This window comes from Dysidea avara, chromosome 8 (genome assembly GCF_963678975.1).
Source record: "Dysidea avara chromosome 8, odDysAvar1.4, whole genome shotgun sequence".
In the NCBI taxonomy this organism is placed as follows: domain Eukaryota; kingdom Metazoa; phylum Porifera; class Demospongiae; order Dictyoceratida; family Dysideidae; genus Dysidea; species Dysidea avara.
This window is the reverse complement of record NC_089279.1, coordinates 27,361,544-27,388,511: the sequence shown is the minus strand read 5'-3', so window position 1 is coordinate 27,388,511 and position 26,968 is coordinate 27,361,544. Positions and strand designations below refer to the sequence as shown.

Sequence of the window (26,968 nt, the reverse complement as noted above, 5' to 3'; positions counted from 1 at the left end):
ATGCATGGTATCTATTAAGTCAGTCAGGGTCATCATCATACCCACAAAACCATTTCTCATATCAAACAAAGTGGTTATTTGAGATAAAGGGGTCTATGTATATGGCTCATTGTATTATGACTTTAATAATGATTCTCGTGCTATTGTCTTGTACAAGCTCTGCCTTTTGTGTTCGCCCTCCACTGGTAAAGTTGATAAAATATTGTCTAAGAAGTGTGGATGTGAAATTACCATCACATGATAGTTTACATTCCAGAACTCCACTAACATAAATTTCAAATTGTTATGAAATATTGTAGGTGGATTGAATTGTGAGACTCCTAATGTTCCGAATGTCACCTCTGGTTTGTTCGTACTGTGGTATTTATGTACTTCTTATAATAAAAAATGTGTGAGATGATATCATTTGCTCCCTGAAAATGTACTTTTGCCCTTTGTAATGTTATTTCCTGTCACAAGTTAGTGTGTACTTAGTGGTGTGATATTTGTTATGGTATGCAGAGAGGAAATAACTCACAGCCCCAACATCACAACTAGTCAGTTGATCCTAAGACTTAGAGGAATGTGATCACAGATTGTTTTTATTACAATTCTGCTTTGAATATCAGTGATGTCAGTTTAGTCACATGTGCAATAATGCAGTTATATACTGTACATGCTTTTGTATAACATTTCACACAGTAGTGACATCATTTTGACCATGGTAAACCGACCAGTACCAAGCAATGCCAAGTTGTCAAACAGTGGTTGATATTTCAAAATCCAATTACAAAGTGATTTTTATTGTCAATACTTCATCTCTGTGTGAAACCAGATGAAAAGTATACATGCATTATTGTAAATCAATGGATCCTGGACACCGTGGGACCAAAGGAAAGTATGCATATTTCAATAATGGTATACACAGTGAAACTTTCTCTGTTCTCATGGGCATGTAGAACAGTATTATATGAGGGATTTACCAGTCTGGCATATTTAGAAAGGGCCTCCTTTATTGTACAAATTATTCTGAGCCACAACATCCTGTATAAGTGCACACTATATTTGCCCCTTTGGTGATGTCATCACTAATGCAACATTTTGGCACACATGAAACAAATAAACATTTGAAGAAATGAATGGTCAGTTTTGTAACAAACAAAAAAGACAAATATAATCTGATCAACATATATAACTCTTAGCTGTGCAAAAGTGGGCATGGCTGCAATCCCCTCAGGGGTGTGGCTATTGAACGCTGGTATCAATAGCCATTTCAAGGAACTACACAAACAAAACAAAAAAAAAAAACAAGCATACCCAATAGCACAATGTATAAACATTAACTTTACCAATTGAATAAAATTTTCTCATAATTTATGCATAGGCAAGGACAGAATGCAAATATTATAGAGCCTGGAAATAACAGCCTCCTGGTGTATGACATCATGAACTTCTTAAATGTCACATGACAGTCAAACATTGTGAAATGATGACATAACACCTCATTATACAGACAAACAAGTCTTGCAAACAGGACAAACAAGGCTACTAGACAAACAGGCTCACAAGTAGAGTGATTATTATTCTTGAATGGCTTTGGTAGCATCAAAATGTGTTGAATGATCTCATGTTTGTTTGCTATAAGTATTGCTGTAGACTGAAGACCCCAGTTTCACATTACAACCATGTCAGTATTATATAGCAGTTGGCCATTTTCCAGCCATTCAACATTTCAACACTTAGCCTACCAAATTTACAATAAAGGGAAGCCATTAACCAGCTACCAAAAATTTGTACCTTTCAAAAGTTTCTGACCCACTGTTACATTTACAAAGGTTCATACCTGTTCATAGTTGATGTTGACCACTCCAGCTCGGTGTGTGTCAAGACGTTGGAAGGACTCGGTGAGCCCCTTGATCATGACGCAGCACTGGATGAAATCATCAAATTTCATCGAGTTCTTGTTGTTGCGGTCAAACACTCTTGTGCACAGGTTACAAAAATTTATTGAGCTAAAATAAAAAAAAGAAGTGATTTATTTGTTAGTGTGTGTACAAGCATGCTATGCATGTGTACAGGCCCATGCTACTAACCTCCTTGTGATAAGCCTGGTAACAAGACTTGTTGTTAATGGCAACACTACTGTCCCTGACTGTGTGGTGTAGGGCTAGGGGTGTCCCTTGTGCTGGCCAACAAACCAACAATTGGGCTTACGTACATCACCTTAGGTGTTTATGGGCTCCTGACAACATGCATACACATGGTACAGAAAAGGGTGCTATTTTCAGGTCAGATACTTGCTATTGTCCATTACCTATCCAGTTTGGGATTAAGTTACTCAGCATTCCTAAGTATCTCCAAGACAATGATCTTCAGACAAATAGTGTAGAAGTGTGTGTGTGTGTGTGTGTGTGTGTATGTGTGCGCGCACGTAAAACTTCACCAGGAACCACTACTAGTCAACTACAGTTATTACAGAAATAAACCACAGCATGCCAGGTGTGAACTATGGTTAAAATAGATTTTCACTTTCATTACAGGTGACCCCTGCATGACCTCATTAATTGTCGCCCACCAGTAAACAATTCAATCTGCAATTATATATTTAAGAGCAGATCACATGCATGCAACACTACACTACACTACACACACCATTAGATAGGCTTACGAAGAAAAGATGAGAGGCAACAACAACATACATAATACATACACTACACACAGTAGCCATAGGCAACACTGCAACTCATTTTAGAGATCTATAACCGTCCTAATTAAATATATATAGTGAGCACATGTTAACACACGTACTATCTGATGAAACACTACCCACTCACCATTCACCCACTCAAACTGCAAGTTTAATTATTTTATATACACATGTGTAATTGTGTAAAATAAAATAAAAATAAAAAAATGAAACATTCCCTTTGATGTCGGCAATCTCGATCTCGAAACAATTGGCATGGATTTGTTTCACTGCTTGTGTGGTAGTTACTAGTGACACGATGAGTTCAACTCTAGAGTTTCAGAGGGATAGCGTAAGTGACGGGTGAGTTACAGGAAGGACAAATTTGACAATGTTCGTTCCTGTAAAATCCTCACATGTAGTGGTCGCGTCTTTTATTGTCTACGGCACGCGTTTCTGCTTTACTGGCCATGTGACTCACTACCATGAGTCTTGATATGAGACCTGCATGAGCTCTTTATGTATAGGAAAATTTACTGGTTTATGGCATCAACTATCTCTCCAGCTTTTATACTGGATAATAAACTTTTCCAGTACCAGCAATGACTGATACTTACCATAATACATTATCCATGTAAGGCAAAGTGTATTAAACCTTGCAAGGTGTCATAGTATCACACATCATATGAGCTGGTAAAAGAAGTGTGTGATCTTAACAAGTACAAGAGTATGCACCCAGCCGCATACAGTATGTGGATCTACACCTTCAGTGTCCCATACAGTATATTATGACTTTGCCAAATACATAGCTACGGTGTTGTCACTCAGTAAAGCAATGACCAGTTTGATAACCCAAATAACTAAGCTCCCAGCCCCACAGAAGGTCAGTGGGAGTAATTCTATGATGCAATACAACCTGATTGAAAAAGCGAAGAGGCAACAAACACAAGTGGGTCCATTTAATTGACATAACTTAACACTAATTACGTTCATTTTGTGTGCTTCCCTCCATATTTACGAATAGTACTCCCAGGTGTCTGCATAAGTAAGCACACATGCGCGCACATGCACAGTAATTCACAAACTATACAGAGATTGTATTGTATGCACACAACATTACTCACACTCTATAGCCAAAAGCCAGAAGCGCTTGCTGCAGCTCTGAAGCATCAATATTACCTGATCGGTCATTGTCAAACCTATACCATCAAGTAACATATGAGACAACTTTATCAACTGATTGACAATTATCAAGACCTCCCTTGATAACATGGTATTCATAGTGTTAATGCACACATACAAAGCAGTTAAACTGCCAACAATAGGCTTTTGACAGAATTATACCCAGCTTGAGTGACATATACAAGGTCACAATTTTGGGGAACTAGGTAGGTGGAATTAAAGAGAGGGTTCTTTGTGACATACATACCTGTCAAAACAGCCTTTCCAGTCTTGGATGTACTTCCATAGAGACACAAACTCATGAATATCAATGGTGCCACTTCTAAATTGTAAAACAAATGATAGAAGTGGTAGCATGAAAATATTAGAATTCACCTGTCTGTGTCAAACATTCCCACCAAAAGTCGACAAGTCTCCTCGTTAAAATGTGACCAATTATTGTTCACCAATGCTTGTCGTAACTCCAGTGCTGATATTGTACCTGAGTTGTCCTGGTCCACCGACTGGTGACAAAAAGAGAACAAAATCTGCTATAGCACCTGACTTATAGAATAGAAAAACTTGTGTTTATAATCAACTTAAAATGGCTCAGGATCTGTGTTCTTTATTCTGATTATGCCATCCTTCAACTGAAACCAGCGGCAACATTTGTATAACAAACATGAGATGTATGTGTTGTGTAGGGACATAGGATATTTGGGTAAGGAGCACATACGCATTATAGACAAATAGTTTAGTAATGTAAATGCAATTTCAGTGTGTAAGTTACCAACCCACCAAATTAAAATTTCTACTATGAGGAATCTGTTGGGACTGTCATGTACTGTTAGTCTGGAAGAAGTTTAACTGTTATCCACTACTATAGAAGCCACAGTGTGTCCATACATGTATTGCTGTACCATAATAGAAGCCACAATGTGCTAAGGCAAAATTTAAGATACACACTACTCTCTTCCATTCTATCACATATATGTGCTTGCCAATTCCCATCTCACTGCATTGTTGTACTGTATTTGAAATGTTTTAAGGAAATTGGTTGACGTTTTATTATGCAGGCGACCTGCCAAAACAGTCCTGTGAAGTCTAAAAACTGGGACACAACAAATGAGTTATATCACTTCAAAAACTTTTATAATATATTAGGCAAATATGGGCACAAAGTCACAAACATGTTGTGTTGCTAACACAAATATAGAACAAAAGCATATATTTTCAGTTCTTCAATGACTCATTGACTTAAGCAGGAACTCAAGTGAATACAAACAAACTACAGAGCTACATGTACATACACACCTTAAACCAGCTCCATAGTGTTGGATCCACACCATGGGGTGGGCCTGCAGGAGGAGGAGGGGCTCCTCCATGTGGAGGGGGATACCCCCCATGTGGAGGGGGATACCCACTACCTGGAGGTGGACCTGTAGGTGACTGAGCATATCCTTGATGATAGCCTCCATGTTGTGGTGGTGGTGGTCCAGAGGGATGGTAGCCTCCATGTTGTGGTGGTGGTGGTCCAGAGGGATGGTAGCCGGGAGGTGGTTGTCCATACTGTTGATGGGGTGGGTGACCATAGTAGCCACCACCAGGGGGTGGGGCTGAGCCAGGATTCTGATTGGATTAAATAAAGAATCATACATACACTTGAGCTATTGACATGTTGCACTGAACAGGAAATTCCATTACTGAATGCTAGCTACAAACTGAAAAATAACTTTCATGAAGAATTCATGAAGAATTACCAGCAACTCAACACAATAGTTAGCTTTCCAACATAATATATTAGTATGCATGAGAACAAGGCATGAGAAAATTTGAAGCTATTAAAAACCTCACATGTGATCCATTGAGCAACCAAACTAGTTTGCATAAACAAAACACACTGAAATACATGTAAACATGTGGATGCTTTAGTTTACGCTGCAGTAAAATGCAATTTTAGCATCTCCGTTTCTGTGCTCGAATAGATGTAGGCCAAACTCTATATATCGTTGAATTCTCCAGTTCATGATGAACACAGTGAGACAAATCCTAACTCAATAGACTGCTGCATTTGTAAAATAAGCACCTGTAACTTGTGTATATTATCAATCATAAAAAAATTGAGGAAAAAAATTGCAGACTGGCTGGGTTTTTGCTCAGCAGGTCACTTAAATAATCAATTTGTACAGCAAATATACTTCTTTGTTGGAAAAGCCAATGGCCTGTCAAAGTTTCAGCCTTTTATCTCGGAGGTATAGCAATAGAAAACAAGAAGAACCAATTTCAGGCCATCAGCAGCATGACTTTTTAAAAAGCTATGTTGAGCTTTCTTTCTTAGTTGGAAACATTTTTCTCTTGCTCTACTGATAGACAAAAAAAATTTAGTCTGGCTGGTAAGTTATCAACAAAAACTCTATCCATGCAAAGTTTACTTAACATTTGGTTAGCTAGGTTTCAGATGGTGGCTTAATTCCTTCATTGTTTATCTCACAAGCCAAAATACATTTACTAATAGCAAAATTGTGTTTTGCCAAGAGTATATAATAGTAACTATCATCAAGAGTGAATAATAGAAGATTCACTCTTGCTATTATATACCCTTGATAATACACCCCACTATTCTTAGATTCAATTTATGGGTCGCCAATATAACTGCTGGAAGTGCAGGCGGTTGTTTATCAAAGTGATCCCATACTCTGTACTGAGCCCAGTTGTTACTAGCTGCTTGAAGAATACAGATGTGTACACATAGCCAATGGTGCTGGCATAATACGTAATCTACCATCAACTTCTAACAAGAGTTCATAATATATATATACTGAGGAGAGTATCCTACTCTCATATACCCCTGTAGAAGGGCGTATCGTGAAGCTATGACGTAGAATTTCTGAATTCGACCGTTTTTCCTTGTATAATTAATGATGCCATTAGTTGAACATGGTATCGATTGAACGCGTGCCTAACACATCGCTAGCAACCAAATTAACTCCAACTCTAAACATTTCTCACCAAACTACAATCGTTCTTTCATGGGTTAAGACCGCTTCATAGGCATTTCTTTCTAGGCCATTCGCGAATATGGCTATCCCGAACGTCACGAGTGTGAAATGGTGCTAACGATTCTTGTACTTTTACAGCTGCCCATACGTCACAAACCACAACACCTTGTCATTATGTCATAACTGCACGATACGCCCTTCTATAGGGGTATATGAGAGTAGGACACTCCCTCAGTATATATATTATGAACTCTTGCTTCTAAGTTGTGTAATTTTAGTAATGCACTATAGATTTAGTTTAGTTCTTAGACCTCAAGTAAATCTTTAGCAAGGGGGTGTAACTCCAATAGCTGCTGTACTACGATCTACAACCACGGCCAAAATCAATTTTGGATTGTGACTGTTGGCTTGTCAAAAATTTGTCTTGGCCATTGTTATGATCGACCTCATTCTGTTTATTTTCACTATGCTTTCATACGCTACTACTCGCGAAGCTTTGGGAAAACAGCTTGACCATTGTTCTTCGTGTACCTTGTTTGTTGACCTGTCACTTTGACTGCAGTCACAGATTGTAGTACAGTGGCTATTGGAGTGACACCCCCTTTAGTCTGTGTGATGGCATAAATAAAGCGATGTTACCAACACAAGACTATGGAGAATCAAACATGCAAACACACAAGCAGCCCAATTACTGGCATGCGCCTGGTCGATAATATCCAGTGAAGAGTCAAGTATGTAAGGAACTGTTGTTAGAAATTTGAGCACAGTTGTATAAAGTTACATGTAAACTTAAGAACTAGAAAATATAGAACTCCAGACCATTATCAGCTATGTATAACATAAAGTGGCAATTGATTTGTACATGAGTGTACACCACGCCTGATGTCTTTCCTTTAAGCTTTATCAGTGCTACCACTACCTTGGCTACCACATTCTCAAGCAGATTTATATCAGACAGCCATCTTATTCATATGAGTCAGCAAAACTTAAATAGCCTGCTCAAATAAAGTTTAGTTAACTTTCTGTGGTGACCTAGAATGACTGTGTTTTGATTGTTTTATCTGCTTTACCAGTTAGGTGTCCAAGACAGACAATAACGTGAAATCATTGTGGTAAAACAACAGAATTTATTTTATTCATCGATTTAGTCCCATGCGCTTTTCCGCTCAACATTTAACACAACACATAACACTCACGTATGGCGGTGATTGCCAAGACATTATACCACGAATCGGTACGCACTTCAAGATCGGCGGCCTCGCCTTTTTTAAATACGCGCCTTTATAACTTTATTTCTTACAGTAATTAGGTTGATGCGCTAAGATGGATCAACTAGCAAAGAACATTCTAAAGCATTCTGAAGATAAAACTTTTAGCGCTCTAGCCGAGCACCTTCAAAACAATTCGGAGCTGTTGGCGAGGCAAGATTCGCAGAGTTTGGACAACCTTATCGAAGCATTAGATGTGTCACAGCAGTCTTTAGGAGTTCTTGCCATATTGTGAGTTGCTAAAGCAAACTCATTTACAAACTATATGTAGTGGAGATAGACTGTAACACACGTGATATTGTGGTGCGCTTTTACTAGAATGAGTAAATTTAAAGCACAGTGAAAGCAGGTACCTGGGTTAGTTATGGTATCCGGACACTAGTAAAATTTCCACTCACAATGAGTTAGCTAGCTAGGCCTATTTTGCAATATGATTAACCTGTGGAGTTATGGGTCAACGTTTGACTATGTGTAAAAATGCAACATGTAGTTAATTTGAATAATCAGTTATGATCTTTTGGCTATATAATTTGTGAATAATTTGCATTTCATCGTGCAGCTACTGAAAATTGACTGCCACTCCACCTGTGGTTTTAGGTATACTTTCATGTAAAAACAGAACATGAGCCTGTACTGCTAGCAACATTTTAAAAGTTTTTTAGCACAATTACTCATTATTCTACAAATTCATGTTAAACTTAGCAATGGGATAATGTACTCGCTCCAATTTTGGTTTTGCAGATAGCCTGTAGGACACTGCATTAGTGTACCAAATTATACAGCCAACACATCACACATACTACATATACCAGTAATTCAACACTTATCATTCCCATTCAGGTGTGCTAAAGTCCACTTGTCATCAGTTGGAGAGTTTCAGTTGTTGTTGGATCAGGTGACCACATTTACCACCTTCTATGATGGAGAGCAAATATCATATGCTAGAGTGACCTGTACGTGATGAGTGTGTAAGAGTGTGTAGCTGTATGTGATGAGTGTGTAACTGAGTGCTCTTGCTTATATGGAGATATTCTCATTTAGGGGTATATAGGGACTGTTAGGGGATGACATCATAACTCATGCTGTTTTCATATCAGAGGAGCCAATCATTGGGTGTTATCCCCATACTTCTGGGCATGCTGTCATTTTGTAAAGTGTGTAGTTAAGATGGGAAGGGGGAGGAGCTGGGTCTCTTGCTAAAGTATCAAAAAATATTTATAGGTCTGTGTGATAATAGCAAGTCATATCTTGAAAAGTGAAAACCATTTATATCTCAATAATCAATATTATCTCAATAAGAAGTGATGTCATATGGCACTGTTTTGTATAAGGCTGTGAACCTAAACTGGATAACCTGACAGTTAACCAGTTATTAGAAAATTTTCAGTTAACCAGTTTACAATTTACATAACTGGTTAACTGTATCCCAATGATTTCACTGTAATTGTGTCAAATTTTAGATGAAATCTTGTAGTTATTTCATTGTAATAATAAATATCCTACATTGGAATATGCTTCATAATACAAAACTATAGCATAACCATAATCAAGTAAAGCATAAAAGTGTGATAATAGATAAAATCTGCCAGATGAGACCATTTTCATCAAATATCCGGTTAACCGGCAGTTACTAGGTACCAGTTAACCGGTTTTGATACATTGCTTAGGTTCATAGCCCTAGTTTTGTACCATACAGTATATCAGAAACTTTGGCGAATTTGCCATAATAGGATTTGGAAATAAAAGTTTGCAAAATTTGTTATAAATTTAGTAGCTAATATTGTTTTATTGTAGGCCATACCAGCTAAAGGTCCTATAGTACTGTATAGCCAGAAAATTTGGCGGGAGGAAAGTTTAGTGAATTTGGCAAGTAAATGGTGTTTCGCCAATCTAAAATCCGCCAAATCGTTTGTCCAATGCATATCCATACTAGCTCTATGAAATTTGCCAAACTATTCTTGCCAAAATCCTATTGTGGCCAATTCATCAAAGTTTCCTCCTGCCAAACTTTCCGGCTATACGGTATGTTATGTATTTCACATTAGTAATGATCTGGTAGCTTTGTTTATTTACACGTGTGTGTGTGTGAGTTGAGGTAGGTGATTAGTCAGCTAGGGCCCCCCTACCTATAATGTAACTCTTATGTTTCTCCTTGCAAGATTATGTGTTATTGTATTTTGTGTGATAATGCAATAGCCAGGATATCATCTTTGCAACAATTTTTATTATCAACTATTGGAAGAATTTTGTGGTTTATGTAATAGTTATACCACGGCTACAAGAAATTTTGTTGATATGTACACCCGAAGCACGAGGACCGCAGGCCCGAGGGCTAAGGATATATATATCAACAAAATCTTGATGCAGTCGTGGTATAAGTGATATATATCACTCAGGGCACACTCACCTAGAACTACAGAGCGCTCACCCCATTTGTTTTATACACTAGCATCTGATGATTGATTGTGGTTTCGATTGCGTGGGCAAATAGCTCTCAGCACGTTATTCCTACGTCATTATGTTTCAACACACGCCTGGAATTTTCAATTGTGGGGTCGGTTTTTGGGGTGTAAAGGGTCTATGTTTTTTTAAAATACTACATTAAACCTTCGCTATTGTGACAGTAAGTAAGTTAATACATAAAGTTAAGTACTTAAGACTATAAGCTACTCACCTAGTTGTCATATTTTTCTTGTTTTGTGATCTGCTCAATGGCTGACATGCCCCCTGTGTAGTGGGTAGAAATGCGTATCCACGCATCCCTCAAGCGATCATTTTACAGATCATTCATCATAGAATATAGTTTAATTACAGTCAAATAATCTAAACTTAACAACTAGACTGAGCCTTGCCTATAATGTGTAAACTAAAACCCACAATAAAACACTCCATGTTGCTCAATAAAACAAGTCAAAGCGTTTCGTATCTTTGAACTGGTGGGCATCAAAGCCATAAGCAAACCGCATTCTCATGATATTGCCCGGGTAATATCTACAATATCTAGATAATGCCCAGGAAATAAACGAGTTAAACCCTGGGCGGTACCTTTGAATGCCCACGCTAAAATGGTACATGTAATAGTTGTAACATGGGCAGGTGGGCATACATATCAGGTAAAGCCCGAATGCCCCGTGTTACAGCTAATATGTAACACTTAGCTATTAGGCTGATAGCCTGTGCAGGGCGATCAATCACCCAAGCCAATACGAGTGCAGCCACTGGATATATTATATATGCATACCTAAAATTTTTGATTATGGGTCAGCAGCTAGTACGTTCTTGTTACGTTCGGTTACGATGAACGGACATCTCCTAGAGATATCACGGAGATATCACGGAGTTTGTATGCTTGTGTTTCAATTATAGGATGATTATCTAACAACCTGCCAATGTATTCTACCCAAACCACATAAATTTCTGAGTGCCAAAGTACCATAATGCAAATTTTCAATACGTAAGCCATAATGCAACAGTTGATTTTTTTTTTTTTGTAAAATGCATACATAAATTGCTTACTTGCATAATTCAACATACAGTGCACATTTAACGGTGGAATAAATTGCTCCCAATCATAGCTAGGTTCCTTTGTTCTTGATGTCTTGGTGGTTTATATGTAGATACTTGGTATACACTGTATCAAACATGGACTATGTACATAGATAGTAAGTAACAAGAGTTGTAGTGATCTAGCTGATGGTCAAAAATTTTGTTACAGCATATTTTGGTTGGCGAGCATGGAAACAACATGAACAGGCAAATTCTGACTTTTGGATCATTTATTAAGTTTCCTGTTATGGGATGACTTCTGCGTATTTGTTGATAGAGTGGGTGGTGAGACATCACCTGACCGAATGTTTAAACTAACTTGTTTATTCACATACCATTTAGCAGTGTGATCCTTTCACATTGTGCTAGAATTGGTAATTTTGATTAGTTGTAACATAGATTGACTAGGGTATAATGTCATTTAGGTACCGTTTGTTCTGTGCAGGAGTTTCCTTAAAGCTGAGTTTTGCCATGTCTAACCTCCAGTTTGTGATGTTTAGAAGTCCTGCAATTTTAATTTGTGCATGGCAATACAGAAGTGCTGACCTTTTAAGAATGCAGCAATCACGAAAATCACCTCATCATACACTTTTACGCGTCAGTCTTGGTCCCAAAATGGAGTGTCTATTACATACGCAATGTATGTGTATCTTAAAACTCCAGGTCCTCACCTGGCTGTAAGGATTTTCATAGTTTTTTCTGTTTGTTTTGTTTAGTTGCCAGTTTATACCATCAGTTCACCAAGGTTGCAGTAAAGCAGGGTAAAGCATTGTGTGCCATCAATGTGCTGAAAATGGCCATTGACAAGTACCGAACTGCTCCCACCAAGTTGACCAGCCTTCATGCTGACCTAGTACAGGTAAGCTGCTGTCAAATATACATGTACATATTAATCCTTAAACCCGCAAAGAACTTTTGGGGAATGCGTGTTTGGGCATGCATGGCAACGTTAGGTGGGATAACTTAATTCCTGTTAATTCTTATAACCTAAAACAACACATTGTTCAAAAGTCTGTTCACTGGGTTACTTGGAGAAGATAAATGAACACTGTAACTACATCGGCCTATTTGTTATGAAGCGATGAACAACATCGAGTTGCGTCTTCGTGTTTCAAAATTCTTGCCATGTCTTTAATTTTGGTTGTGGGTTTATTCACGTGAGCCATATATGGCCTTATAGAAAATTTTATGGCGAAACGAACAGAACTTGTTGCAAGTTGATAGGAGCAACCGTCATTGAGTTGTGGAACATTTGTGACTATCTCAGCAAAAACCATCTAGTTTGCACAACTTCCAAATTTCTTTTATTTTCTCAGCATTATCTACATAGTCCAAGGAATGGCTCACCAAAATTTCAGTTGATTATGGTGAGTAGTTTTGGAATTACAGCGCTAGAAAGTAGGAAAAGCAAGGAAATTGATTTGTACAGTGACTATACTAAAAATATACTACAGGAGTTACATTAGCACCCATAACTTCATTTAGATTAGTCTACAAAGTTGAGGTTTGGCTTACAGTGTTCACCATGGATTGGCAGATCAGCCAAGGTATAGTTTTAGTCCTGCAGTCACTTGCGCATAGGCGTATGAAGGTGGTTTTATTGAATAAACAGCAACGATTTTGTTTATGTCTACCACATCGTAAACAAACGCACGTGACACGCAAACCATTGGGGCTACAGAAATGAAACAAAGATTTTCGAACTCCCCTTGAATAGGTGAATAAGATGGTATATAGGTTTAATCGGTTTAACACTTCCTTTCCTGAGTAATGGCTCGATTAAAACTTGGGTAAATTTTCTTTGTAATACATGTAATTTCAACATTTTAAAAAAAAATTGTTTTTCTCAATATGCATGCTTGTGCAAACTAGACGGGTTTTCGCTGAAACGGTCACATTTTTTAAAGGTACGTAAAGAGTTTGAATGTTTCCTTGCCAAAAATTTATTTACATGGGCTAGTTTTGGCTTCACTGTTGTGCGTTAGGGAAAAACCCTTGATATCATTTTAATCCTTGTACATCACAAGTAGAATGATGTAAATTGCATAGCCATAGGATGAATGCTTTGAAAGTTACAGCACTTTGTGCAAGGCACATGTATTTGGGCCAGTTTTCTGGCCTATTTGGGTTTAAGGGGTAATGCAGTGATTACCAAAAAATCTAGTCACGGGTCTGGTGTAATTCGTCTGTTGAAAACTGTACTACACAGACACTGTGTCTCATCTTGTAATTTCAAAATTCATATTTATAGTTGTACTATGTCCCTTTGTTTTTGCAGCTCATTAGTATGTGTGGATTTAGCATTTCATCTGTCTAGCTAACAATAGCTATGTGTTTCCGTACTTGTAGACTCTGGTTGTATGATGCATGCGCTTGTGAAATCTACTAGTTTTAAGCTCATGCGCTTACCACTAAGAGCTTCTGTTAAGAGAACATTATTTGTGCCCAAAATGATTTTAAAGTGATTGGATACCACAAATCAGTGAAACACTTTGTTGTGTGCAATAGAGACAATGCCAATATTGAGAAGTTGGGTGTACGTAGCTGTTGTTTCTAGGTGGTGGTATTTTTTAGACACGTTCCTGGTGAGGTATCGAGTATACTGTGACACTTCTGTCCATTCTAAGTAGTATCCATGAGGTTGCAGAAGCAATTTCAGCTGTATGCGCAAGTACTGTACATACAACTTATGTGTGCTTAATAATTGAAAGTTTTTTGTTTTTAAAAGTTGTGTTTGGCGGCAAAGTGTGTCAGGCCGGTGTTGCCTTATCTTGACCAAGACGTTGATGACTTCATACTTGAAGTAAGACTATACTTAATTATCTGTAGCAATTAGAAACATACTTGTTAATCTGATACCCCCAGGGTTCTTCGTCAGAGAGCAGTGAGCACATCGTACGTTATTATTACTATGGTGGATTGGTATATACACTGGTTAGAAACTACCAAAGAGCAGTTTTGTTTTTCACGGTGGTGAGTTTGTTAAATACTGAAATATTAGTGTCAGGGTGTCAAGTGCAACTGTAAAAACCAGGTGTCCATGTGCCAATGTTCCAGGCCCTGGCACATGCAGCTGTGCACAACTGCATGTTGTGTGCTCTGCCACATAACCAATACATGCTGTGTGGAAGACTGTGCTTGTACATGCTTTTTACTTGTATGTGTGAGAGTGTAGGGCTTGTGGTTTCCTGTGCATGACTGGTGGGCATTTGTGGTGTATGTTGTGGTAAAAACCACTAGAAGTACAAAGTTTCTTCTAATGTCTGGCAAGTAGTAGTCCACCAATACCCTGTACTGTTATCCACTCTGGACTAGTATATATGTTGGTATTGGAGAGATGAATGATTCGTATGAACAGACTCCAAAACTGACGCTTCCATATGTAATTTAGAAAGGAAGCATATTATTGTATATTGATCAACTTTATTTTCTACTACAATTGTGAAAAACAATCACTTGGGTATGTTGTATTTAATTATCCATTAAACAAACAAACGTAAGTACTAACATATTATCCTTACTACAGTCCACTGAGCAATGTTTTACTAGTAAGGTGTCCTGATTTCAGGCGTCTACTGGGACCAGTGACCTGATTATCGAAGTGTTTTTAAATTTAATTTTGGGAGGATGAAATGGAAAGCTAGCTGGAAGATTGGATAGCTAAGACTGCATTAAATAGTGCATAATTAAGGAACAATAATGGCCGATAGATTTTTAAATGGGTCAGACAAAGTGACAATCTGTGTGTTCACAAGGACAGCTTGATAATCTGGATGCATGTTCATATTCCCATGATGTTACACACTTGAAATCGGGATACCCCTGAAATCAAGACACCTTGATAATCAGGACACTTGTCTTTAGTTCCATGTGGTATACACACATGGAGTCTCCTGAACACTTAATGACCCCAGGGTGGAGGGCCCTCTGTCATCAGTACATCATGACTGTTATGTTAGAGTGCTCTATCAAAGTATGTTGAGCTTCTGGTGTAGCATCCGCAAGCAAGATTTCCGGTGTCTGCAAAGCAAGTTCTACTACAAAGTTTATACACGTGCCCACTTGATGTTGGTAAACTACCATGGAAACCAAACCAAAACCATTGTAGCTTAAGTGGATAACACTATATGGGTCAAAGGTTAGTTAGGTGGTTACCATAAACAGAGTGACAGTGCAATACTTGCATGGCTGTGGAAAACTTTGCACCTCCTGTGGGCTTTGTACATTCACAAATGCTTACCACAAATGCACATCGCATGAAGCCATGAAGCCATGAAGCCTACACTTTGGTGCATGCGCATGATGGCATGAGGTAGAAGTATGCAGAGTATATAGTACAAACCCATGCTGGTCTAGAATATATCTACTTTAATTTTTATTATTGGTAAGTAGGCCAGTAATAAAGCCTAGTATGTGCTATTAGCTGCCACATACTCCCAAAAAACGAAGAAGAAAAAATACTATTACTAGCAACAAAGGTATGTAATTCTTACTTAAGACCACGAGTGTCATGCTCCTTAGACGCTTATAAACTCCTGAATTCAAAAGTGCTGTACTGAGATTATGGTAGAAATACCAAACAGAACCAATTCAGGTCCATATATTTACTGCTACTTATGATACTGTCGCAAGTCAAAGTAACTTGTGTTAAACTTAACAATGAACTCAGTAGCCATTTTATAAACTCTCTCTTTGCTGTATAAACAACCATACCAGTATTTATCTTCCTTACACAACTAGACTGTGGAAGCTAGGATTTTATTCATTGTACTGCCGGCGTCAGCGAGGGGACCTTATACATAGAAACATATAAGAGTTTGAAAGGATATTACGACATTGAATGGTCACAGTTATTTGTGTTGAACTAATTTCAGTACACCAGACTACACTCCATGTTAACACAACCAGACACAGCCCAGGCTATCTCTATAAGGATATGTGGCTGAAAAGGAATTGAAACAGAGCTGTTATGCTTCTTTGTGCCTTGCCAGGATGCCAAATTTCAAAATGACAATACACTGTCCACCAACCAGTTTCAAACAATAGACTAGCTACAATGGACGGTGCAAACTACTTAGGCGACAACGAGATACTTTCCAATAAATTAGAATAACAGAGTAAAATACTCTTTGGAGGAGTTTAAATCCTGATAGTGCCTCCCATTACATACGTAGTACATATAAACATACGTAGTTTTGATTGCAGTAGCAGAATAACCGAGTATTATATTAGAGTGGCTGACTGCTCTATTAGAGTATTTTGATCTTGAACATAGTATTTCTAAAATTTATATTTCTAAATAATTTCCAATGCAGTAGGGCTAAGTGATATACGGGCAGGTGACGGGGAAACAATGAAATTTCAGTAAGAATAATTGCCTGCCCTCAATACCTGCCTTTAAGGTGATAGGGAACAAAGAATTTTATTATATCAGTCTAATGTGTGTGGATTGGCTAAAAAGCTGTCTTTCACTTAAACTCTGTGTTGCTATTCATCTACCATAGTGTCTTTCTACTCCTGCATCAGCCATAAGTGCCATTATGCTAGAAGCTTACAAGAAATATGTTTTAGTGTCGCTGCTGAAGCAAGGAAAGGTATGTAACAGTATAACAATTGCAAGTTATACATGCAATTTACCATAGGTTTCTGCACTTCCTAAATACACCTCCCATGTGGTTGATAGATATGTAAAGGTATACAATTTGTTATGTATGTGAAAATTTCTAATAGCAGAATTTTTAATGTTTTCTGTAATAGTAAACGCAGCAATGTTAAGCACAAAATTACCCTTTCCAGGCATTGCTTACAGTATGTGTTCACTGTTTAGCCTCTGTGTGGGATGTACAATGAAATTGCTAAAGTCTACTCAAGTTATGAAGTGAGCAAAGTAACTGCAGTGATTGATAAATATGCCGAACCACTAACTAGGGTAAGAGTAGTATTTTAAAATTTTGTGGTTTATGATGATTACAAAATGTAGGATAACAATTTAGGATTGGCAAAGCGTGTATTGGCCTCATTATACCATAGAAATGTTCAGAAGCTCACTAAGGTATGTATCAGATGTCAAGTACAATTGGAGTTCAATTACTTCCTTCCTTTAGACATTTTTAACACTATCATTGTCAGATATGACTAGCAGGTTAAAATTACAAGATGTCCGACAGGCAGAAAAGTACACACTAGAGATGGTAAGAAATCTTTGTATGATTTTTACTATCTCTGTTCTCTTTATTACAAAGATTGAGAGTAAAGAAATTTTTGCAACCATTGACCATAGCAATGGGATGGTATCTTTCCATGACAACCCGGAGAAATACAATGGGCCGCTGATGGCAGATTATATTGATGAAGAAGTAAGAATAGAATTAAATAGCCGTTTTACATATGTACCATTTTGTGTAGTACTACTGTGTTGTAGTCATGCAAATTTATTGTGATAATTATAGCAGGTTTAAGAACAGTCAGAGAATTGCTTTTACACAATAACCACACCTTGTGTACTGAAGCATGATGTGAGAATGACAATTAATTAGAGAACTATTATAGTGACTGAACAGTGCTTTATACTGAGCTATGTATGATAGCAGGAAAACGCATTGCCATGATAGTAATATACATTCATGCATTAGTCCACAGAAGGCATTACTCCACTGGTTGAAGGAATGAAAGAATCTTGTACAATCTCCCTCATTGACTGCCATACCATTTTGTGACACTAGATTACTGAAATAGAAGCTCTAAGTGATGTCAAAATCAATCTTACTTGTAATTGAGTTAGGTGTGGCTGAAGGTATCAGTCAGCTAGTTATAAGGCCTTTTCATGCATAATGTGCATTGAATGCAGATCCAGCTGTGGTCAGACTGAGAGTGGATCGAATACGCATCAATCCATTTCACACTACGTGTGCAGCAACTAAATTCAATTTGCTTTCATAGCACATGAATTAATTACTCGATTATGTAATGAAACTTTAAATGGCGTTGGTCATTGTACTATACCTTCTTTGTATTCCTTGAGTATTCACAGCGAGGAATGTTGTTAGTACACTTACAAAATGTTGGGTGCCAAGAAGCTGGTTAGTTCTTAGGAGGATGCCTGTACTGGGCAAGATGATTTCAGAATGGTATGCTATCCTCCATTGGCACTTACTCATGGTTACCGTATCGCTTCCACAAGCCGAGTATAACACTAGGTATGCCATCGCTTTAGTCTTGGCACAATAGCCATGTTTTGTGTGAGATATCTGGAGACTGTACAGCGCATTCGACTGTAGTGTGAAAAGGCCTATAGTCTAAATGACACTTTGGTTTAAATAAAATCTGAAGTCCCACAGTAATTCATTGAGCAGATTACACTGAGGGCACGTCTGGGTGTGATTATACTTAGTCAGTACAGCCACATCATTACAGAGGAAGGTGAGGCTGGTTTTTTGGTGAGAAATGCGATCCCTAAGCTACCATACAGTACTATCATACTGAATGATTATGCGCACTATGTCATGCTTTATGGGCAATGACAGCTAAAACTTTTGTAGAAAATATGAATGTCTGTGAATGTCTTGAATGTCTGTGTATTTAGAATAACTATACAAAATAACAAAATTCCATACCCCCAGAACTTCTAGTGGCATATAGCAGTATTGCGTTATGTGTGATTTTGTTCCACTCAGATGAGAAAATGTATTGAGATTGAGAAGAAGCTGGCATCATTTGATCAACAAATAGCAGTGGATCAGAAGTTCATACAAAGAGTATGTGACATTGTTCAGTCTGTATGTTGTCTATGATGTGCAACTACAGATGCTTGGAGGAAGCAGTACATATGAAGATGACTCCTTCTATACAGATGAAGGATTAATGTGAACAACTGTTAACCAATATGTGCATGTTTAGTATAATAAAGATTGTATTATAATACTGCAATATCTATAAGCTAGAGAGTGTTGTCTGCTGCTTCATGTGGTGAAATGAAATGCCAGCACAGTGCATATTTATGTGCTCTTCAGAGAATGTGCTCTTCAGAGAATATACCCTCATTGAAGTAAATATCATTGCCATTCCCAAGTTGCATGCTGTATACAAATACTACAGTTCATGTGTACTCATGACAGCATAATATCTTGAATCTTTACATGTCCATGATTATGAAATGTTTTCTTAAAAGTACCTACAGGCAATGCCATCTCCTAGCTGTTCATTTGCCTCTTTATCCATGAGTGTGCTTACTATCCACTCCATGGAGACTGTAGGCCCAGTAGCATCTACATGTGTCTCACGTGCAGCATGGCACCAAAGCAAGTTGTTAAAGCCTGCCAAAGAACAAGCTGCTTATATCGTTACCAAGAGTACATAATAATAGAAGAGGGAGGTACTGTAAAGTGTTGGTGTTACCATAGATTATAGGGAATATAATCTATGACTGTAAGCTATATGACCGCGGTGCAGATAGTTACGCCAAGCAAATTTGATTGTTTCACATCCCCCTTTCTCTAATTTCATTTACTATTGCTAGCTGTTATCAATCACATGCGCCGAAGTATTTCGGTGCTAAGAAGGCTGGCAATCATTTACATATAGCACAACCAATGTCACTTACACCTCAGAACTTGAACAGTGGTAAAACGTAAGTATACTATTTCTTTAAAAGCTTTTGATTATAAACCTTTATGAGTAACCGACAGCTTGCAAAAATGAAAAGGCGTGTCCTGTTGTACCTTCCCGTATTATGATTATGATTATGATTAAATACGGGTAAAGGCACAGCCTGCATACCCGATCAATGCAGTAATTATACAAAAATAAATCTTGAATCAATTAAATGACTATCTAATAATGATTTAAAAGTGTTAATCGAAGAACTATTTACAACGTAATTAGGCAAACTATTCCAATTGTTGGTGATTCTATTGATAAAGTAATTAGATCTACACAATAGTCTTGAGCGTATTGTTCGCAAGGGTCGCCACCGTCGAACTTGCATACTACTTGAAGAAGACAAATCTCTACTGTACACTACAAGAACAACAAAGAATCAAGGAGCTCCGACCAGAGTCGAGAAAAATCGCGCTTTGCCACCATGCGGGCTAGCTGTTCACACGTGTACGCGCCGCTGCGCGTGAAAGTATAAAAAAGGTCGATATTGCGTAGTTACAGTGAAATGTTGCAGAGATGAACTCCAGGTCGGCCGATTTCTTTAGTTCTAACAATATATTCACGTATAACAAAGAAGCATACGAATGGCCTCTGTGGGGTGATGGAAACTCCTTTCCCACTGGCTGCTGTGACGACCAACCCGAGGACCAACCTTTCAGTGATTGGATGATGCTAGCTGATTTACCACACGTTGGGTTTAATTGCAGCGACCGATACATGAACCAAGGAATTAGTTCCATTTCTGGATATGAGAACAGCCACGTTGACACTAATCAGCAGCCGGCATTGCCATCTTGGTCTTCTATCCAGAACTCTCATTCTCCACCAAAATCTGCATCCAATTCAGTTCAGCAGGTATGCAGAGTGTGCAATGATACTGCCTCTGGAATGCACTTTGGTATAATGAGCTGTGAGGCATGTAAGAGTTTCTTCAGAAGAAGTATTCGAGCAGAAGCAAAGTATGTGTGTAAAGGCAACAAATGCTGTGAAATTGATAAAAACTCAAGAAACAAATGTCAGCACTGTCGCATGCAGAAATGCATTGATGTGGGAATGAAAAAGGGTGGTAAGTGAAGCTTGTAGTCACTGTAGTGACTATGTCGCATGGATGTGTAATAGTAATCACGCATCTGTGTATACGTGAGTATTTTACAGAAGGAATGCCTTTACTGAAAAGACAAGATGTAACAAGGTCATAGCAATTGTTATTCATTTCATGCAGGCAAAACCAGGCAGAAAGCCAAGAAAGAAAATTGGGGGGTCCGCAACTATGAAAAATCCTGACTAGATAATTGTGTAATTTGTTGCATTATTTGTTGTAGGTAAAAATCAGAGAGGTCATTGTCAGTTCAGGTATAGCAAAGTTGAAACTATTTGTAATGCAAATGTAACTATTCTTTCAGTAGTCATATTATGATGGTTGTTTTGAAGATTATTTTTAAGGTATAGCTAACAGGCTGAGACATGCAGTGGTTCCTTGATTATCCTGCCATTGATCATCATTATCCGAACTGTGAAAGTGACTGTTCTATTAGAGTATTTTGCCTAATGTGTATGTTCTATTAGGGTAGTTTAACTGAGCTCTGTATATAAATGTATGAGCTTCATTTGTCATTATCCAAACACTCTTAAGGCCCAATGAGTTTGAATAATGGAGGGACCACTGTAATAGGACTTTTACAATGATTAAGTGACGTGAAAGGGCTTTCATATAACTTGTTAACTGCCCACATGAAACCATTTAGAGTTCATCAGAATTTCTTCAAGTTCTAATACCTTTCCTCACCAAAGTTTTAATTTGTAAAAGCCCTTTGATTTTATGAGATCATGATGTACAGTCCTATTCTTTTTGAGTGTGAATTGTGATTCAATATATTGACATGCATGCTGTGAGTAATGACATTATGACAGGGTTGTAAGTGGGTCAGTACTGCTGACCTACTGATCCAAAAAGCAATCTGGATGTGACCCGGTTTAATTAATCAGAGGCATGCACCAAGCTCCGATAGTTAGCCCTGAACTTGTAGCATACCTCACTGTAACAATGTCCTACAAACTTCCTATTTCCACTATCTTCTCCAGAGGGCCACCCATGTCAGTGGTCCCTTTCACATTTTAATGCTCTGCACAGTATAGAATGAGGGATCATACAAAATACCAAATATCAACCACATGCTAAATACTTCAGATCATCAGTGTGATTAGAATTCACAATACTACCCACAACCTCTTTTATGACATATATAACACATTAAATTATATCGCTACATCAAGCCACTGGTCTTTAGTGAGTTTGCTTCACAGCCTACTCCTCTTTGCTTTACTCTCCTCTTAGAGATTAAATCTATCAATCTCGGTGCTTCTGCCAGTTCACATTAGTGAACAAGGACACAATTGGTTGCAATCAACGTTGAAACCGGGTCACTACTGCTGACCCGGATGACCCACTGACCCGGATTAATTAAAGCCGAGACGTGTTTCGGCTGGTCTCGGGTGAGCGAACGAGTCTACATTTTGAGCGTTCGATTCGTGTTGAGTAAATATTGCAACTTCAGCCTAGCTGTAGGTTGAAGACCAAAAAAAAAAAAAAGTCTTCACCTACTGACAATAGCTACCCCTCACCATATATACCCTCAGTTTCGTGCTACATGCTGCACTTACTAACAAATAGGCGTAGCTGAGCATATGTTGGTAATGCGATAAGTGGGCGTGGCTCACGAAAGAGCTACGCGATAGCGTTTATAAGTTCCACGTCGTCAAACGAACAATTTCGTTTCTCACGTGATCCAATCCGGGTCAGACCCGGATAAATTGTAAACCGGGTCAGACCCGGATGACCCGGAGAAAATGTGACCCGGATGACCCGACCCGGTTTCAACGCTGGTTGCAATGTGTAACAATGGGTCCAGCTTATAGCCAGACAGGGGAGGGGGGAAGGAGGCTTCATTACAAGTGAGTCATTCAGAATCAAATACTTTCATGATTTGTTTAAGTTTGTAGCTATAACCCTGCGTGGGTGAGTGAAGATTCAAGATGTTTCCTGCACTGAAATCTGGAAAGAACACTTTTGAATTTATTGCAGAAGATACACCATTGCTTGAGACTCGGTGTCTATTGCATTAGGCTTAATCTAGTTTTCCTACTTTGCAAATCACTTAAGACATTTATGCATTAACTAGTAACTGTTTTGGTTTATTAATATTTCTGTAGCTAACATTGTCACCAAAATTAAAATGGTGTTTGTATATTTAGCATAGATAGTTGTATCTCAATTTCCAGCGTTTATTGTACATGTACCATTCTTTCAAACAGCTGTTCAAGAAGAAAGAACACCGTATCCAATCAAAGAGCACAAGTTGTCAACTAGACGTACCAAGAGTACTGGTTCATTGCAACAAAGTCCAACAATTCCAAGAAAATTTAGTACCAGTATTCCCTTTCCGTTTCATTCCTTAGGTCCCATGCCAGTCAACGTTTCATTCAACGATGATGCTAAAGACCAGGCTACACTGTTAGAGATGCTTAAAAAGGCAGATAAAGCAGAGATTAGTGCAATCCTGAACAGTCCAACAACTGAATCACACAGAAAATTTCCAGAAAGCACAAGATCACTGCTGAGTGTAATATCCTGGGCAAAGAAGATACCAATATTCACCCAATTACCTGTTGATGATCAGATTAAACTGATCAAGGAATCATGGAGTGAAGTGAACACTTTGAAACTTGTTCATCGTATCATCAAGTTTCCAACTGGGAGTAATGGTGCTTTCAAGAATGATGAATCAACACACTTATACCTTACTGATAACCCAGTGGTGGCCTCCTCCGTACAAAAACTGATCAAGGAAAGTACATTCACGATGCAGGAAATTCGGTTAGATGAAACTGAACTGTCATGTCTTAAGTTGATCACCTTGATGAATCCAAGTGAGTACGCATAACTGATAACACTACTGACAAGTTGTGAATTGGTGATGTCAATTTTAGCCATCACATTCTTAATTATTTCTGTTTCCTTTTAGTCATACGCAACCTAACTGAAAGTGGACAGAAGGAGATTGAACATGCACAAGATACTGGCTTGAAATTACTAGAAACTCATGTGCAAAAATCCAAACTGCGCCCTTCCCAAAGGATGACTAAGCTTCTACTCTTTCATGGCCAAGTGAAGGGTATAACAAAAGACATTGCTGTGATCACTTACGATAATCAAATTTTGGAATCTGAGGGTGATGCTGCCATACTTAAACTAATTTCACAAAATATTTAACTAAATCTCATCAATTATTAAATTCCATTGTATGAAATTGTTATATATTGTTTTCCTTGTTTGCTACACTGCGCAGTACTACTATAGAATTAATATAAAAGGAGTTTGTGGGCTGGTGTAACTGAATAGATGATAATGGTAAAGATCACCAAAGATATAGCTAGCTATGAGTATATGCAATTTAAGTAATTCTCCATTGTCATTAGAAATCCTCATGTGATCTTGCATTACGTTATTTTGCAGGAGAATCAAGGTGTCTGTTAGTGATTGCCGCAATGTGATACCTTACTTGCATGGTTTCCTTGTAAATATCTAGCTGTCTCGTTTCTACTTTTTAGCACAGATTTTCCTTGTCTCAACAAGTTCTGTTGATATAGATAATTATTTCATTTGATTTTTGACTTATTACGTACCACAAAACTACATGTACACAACAATTTACATTATGCAAGCATAAAGGCACATAACAAAATTATATAGCAATGATTACTCAATGTACACACAACATTAAATGTGACCAGATTTTGGAAAATCGGTCATAATGTCACATTTTACAACTGAAATATTTAAGGATTAAAATAAGGCATTAAAAACTTCTACTCAGCTTTACGGTGACTAGATCAGTAGTCAGTACCCTGAATTACAAAAATTCTGTGTAATATTTTACTAGGTGCATAAGTGCTTTAGTAGTTACACATATAAGTGTGGATTTCTATGTATTTCAAATGTGACTGATTTTCTAAAATCAGGTCACAAATAACATGCACCAAAACGTTAATGATCCATTTGTGCTACGTATAACAAACCTTGGCTACCAATAACAAATCTCTGACCATTTGTGGTGCAACAGCCAACTACAGACCTAATATTCATGCATCCATCCACAATATCCCTAGATATAGACCATTACCTCTACCTTGACTATGATGTAAAGAAATTAATGGTACCATTCAAGTCAAGTTATATGGAAGTGGTGCTAGCAGAATAAAAATTTTTAATCAACCAATCGTATGTTTTAAAGCTTTGAGTCTGGAAAAGAACAGTAGACAACTTACTGGTTGTACAAAAATTGAATTATGGGCTCTGGTACAATACATAGCTTGTCATAATCACATATTATAATGAAAAAGTAGGCCCACTTATCTCCTGGATTACCTGAATGCATTGGCACCCTATATAGCCAGCTCACATAGTTTACCAGAACTATACCACATACATTATTTACATTGAGCATTACCTGTCCCTGAGGATGCTAGCCATGTGCACATCACATGCTCAAAGTCAGTCACTACATGGAGCCCATTGAATGTGTTCACCAATAATATATAGATCCAAATCATCTAGAACCTCATGTCTACACACCGTGTCACTTACACCAGCACTCACTGCAGTACACATAATTTAAATGGTATTTCACATGTCAGTAGTAGTACTCCACTGTGAATGATAACCGTGAACTATAGTAGTGATATTGCTGGTGAGGGCAGTCAACACGTGTTATATTATGTTAAGTATCCTGCAAGCATTTAAGAACAACAGTATCGAAGTGTTTAATTGTTTTTTCTTCATTAAGGCTGGTCCCTATAGTGATATAGTTTCTGGTACAATTCTCAGTGAGACAGTGCACAAAATTAGGGAGAGGCAGGTACACTTAAATGAGAGCAGCTGATGCCATTATGGTGTAATCAAGAGCAACATAGCTATCTGAAATTCTTTTTCTAGAATTGTTTAAATGTTTACACATAATTTCTGTGTCAGCACTTACTATGCATGGTTGCCATTTAAAATTGCAAACCACAAGTATAGTTGGATAAAATTCATCAATAATTGCAAGTGATTAATGTTTATCAGTTCAAAGAGTCCAGGGTGCACACTGCATCTGTACAGCTTGTTTACTGTAAAGCCATACACAATGCGACTATGTAGCTATGTATTCTTTGCATAGGTGAGTTTCTTTGCAGTAGACAGAAGATTCAAGGAGTTATACAAGTGATCCCATTTCCTGCATGCCATATAAGTTTATTCCTATACAGTGTCAAGCTAGTATTTGTGTGCAAAGTGTGAGGTAGCTGTTGAGTATTATGTTTTCAAATTTTACTAAACCTTCACCTATCTGTGCTCTTCACTGTTCCAATCATGCTTCTCCATATCCTTTAGTAATGTATGATGTTCTATTAGAGTATTTCACATCTTATTGACTGTTCTATTAGAGAGTATTGATTTCAAGGAGTTAGTGAAATGCTTAAAGTTGTAAAATGGATGTGATCATAGCATGGATATATTCACAGACAATCTACTAAGTACAAAATGAGTGCTATTAGGTACACAATGGTATATGCTGTATACCTATAGGGTGTGTGATAAAACTATTTTATCACAATAAAGCAATACTATCTCTTGATTA

The 26,968-nt window shown here is 37.8% G+C and overlaps 3 protein-coding genes across 3 annotated transcripts; 2 read left to right on the top strand and 1 right to left on the bottom strand.

Annotated features, from left to right (window-relative positions):
• Positions 1-1,061: 1,061 nt before the first annotated feature.
• On the bottom strand, positions 1,062-8,114 carry LOC136263543 (programmed cell death protein 6-like). The gene is made up of 7 exons (XM_066058142.1): positions 8,022-8,114; positions 5,141-5,455; positions 4,223-4,350; positions 4,095-4,169; positions 3,790-3,864; positions 1,823-1,991; positions 1,062-1,260 (listed from the first exon to the last, which is right to left on the bottom strand). The coding sequence occupies exons 1-7, from the start codon at positions 8,043-8,045 to the stop codon at positions 1,225-1,227; spliced, it is 822 nt and encodes a 273-aa protein (XP_065914214.1). The 5' UTR covers positions 8,046-8,114; the 3' UTR covers positions 1,062-1,224.
• LOC136263542 (COP9 signalosome complex subunit 3-like) lies at positions 8,103-19,574 on the top strand. The gene is made up of 13 exons (XM_066058141.1): positions 8,103-8,324; positions 8,934-9,046; positions 12,356-12,498; positions 14,368-14,442; positions 14,505-14,612; positions 17,144-17,233; positions 17,282-17,332; positions 17,467-17,568; positions 17,620-17,691; positions 17,744-17,830; positions 17,882-17,995; positions 19,313-19,393; positions 19,443-19,574. Exons 1-13 carry the CDS (start codon positions 8,149-8,151, stop codon positions 19,503-19,505), a joined length of 1,275 nt encoding a protein of 424 aa, XP_065914213.1. The 5' UTR covers positions 8,103-8,148; the 3' UTR covers positions 19,506-19,574.
• An 898-nt stretch (positions 19,575-20,472) lies between these two features.
• Positions 20,473-24,621, top strand: LOC136263534 (retinoic acid receptor RXR-alpha-B-like). The gene is made up of 3 exons (XM_066058135.1): positions 20,473-21,360; positions 23,607-24,221; positions 24,317-24,621. Exons 1-3 carry the CDS (start codon positions 20,811-20,813, stop codon positions 24,562-24,564), a joined length of 1,413 nt encoding a protein of 470 aa, XP_065914207.1. The 5' UTR covers positions 20,473-20,810; the 3' UTR covers positions 24,565-24,621.
• Positions 24,622-26,968: the final 2,347 nt, after the last annotated feature.

Excerpts from the sequence above, each read along its gene's own strand:
- LOC136263543 (XM_066058142.1), bottom strand. The coding sequence starts at position 8,045 with ATGTCTTGGCAATCACCGCCATAC. Across the intron at positions 5,456-8,021 it reads CTTGGCAATCACCGCCATAC|AATCCTGGCTCAGCCCCACC; the intron begins GTGAGTGTTATG and ends TAATCCAATCAG. Across the intron at positions 1,261-1,822 it reads TCAACATCAACTATGAACAG|TTCCTTGAAATGGCTATTGA; the intron begins GTATGAACCTTT and ends TTGTTTGTGTAG.
- LOC136263534 (XM_066058135.1), top strand. The coding sequence starts at position 20,811 with ATGAACTCCAGGTCGGCCGATTTCTTTAGTTCTAACAATATATTCACG. Across the intron at positions 21,361-23,606 it reads TGTGGGAATGAAAAAGGGTG|CTGTTCAAGAAGAAAGAACA; the intron begins GTAAGTGAAGCT and ends TCTTTCAAACAG. Across the intron at positions 24,222-24,316 it reads GATCACCTTGATGAATCCAA|TCATACGCAACCTAACTGAA; the intron begins GTGAGTACGCAT and ends GTTTCCTTTTAG.
- LOC136263542 (XM_066058141.1), top strand. The coding sequence starts at position 8,149 with ATGGATCAACTAGCAAAGAACATTCTAAAGCATTCTGAAGATAAAACT. Across the intron at positions 12,499-14,367 it reads TTCATGCTGACCTAGTACAG|TTGTGTTTGGCGGCAAAGTG; the intron begins GTAAGCTGCTGT and ends TGTTTTTAAAAG. Across the intron at positions 14,443-14,504 it reads TTGATGACTTCATACTTGAA|GGTTCTTCGTCAGAGAGCAG; the intron begins GTAAGACTATAC and ends TGATACCCCCAG.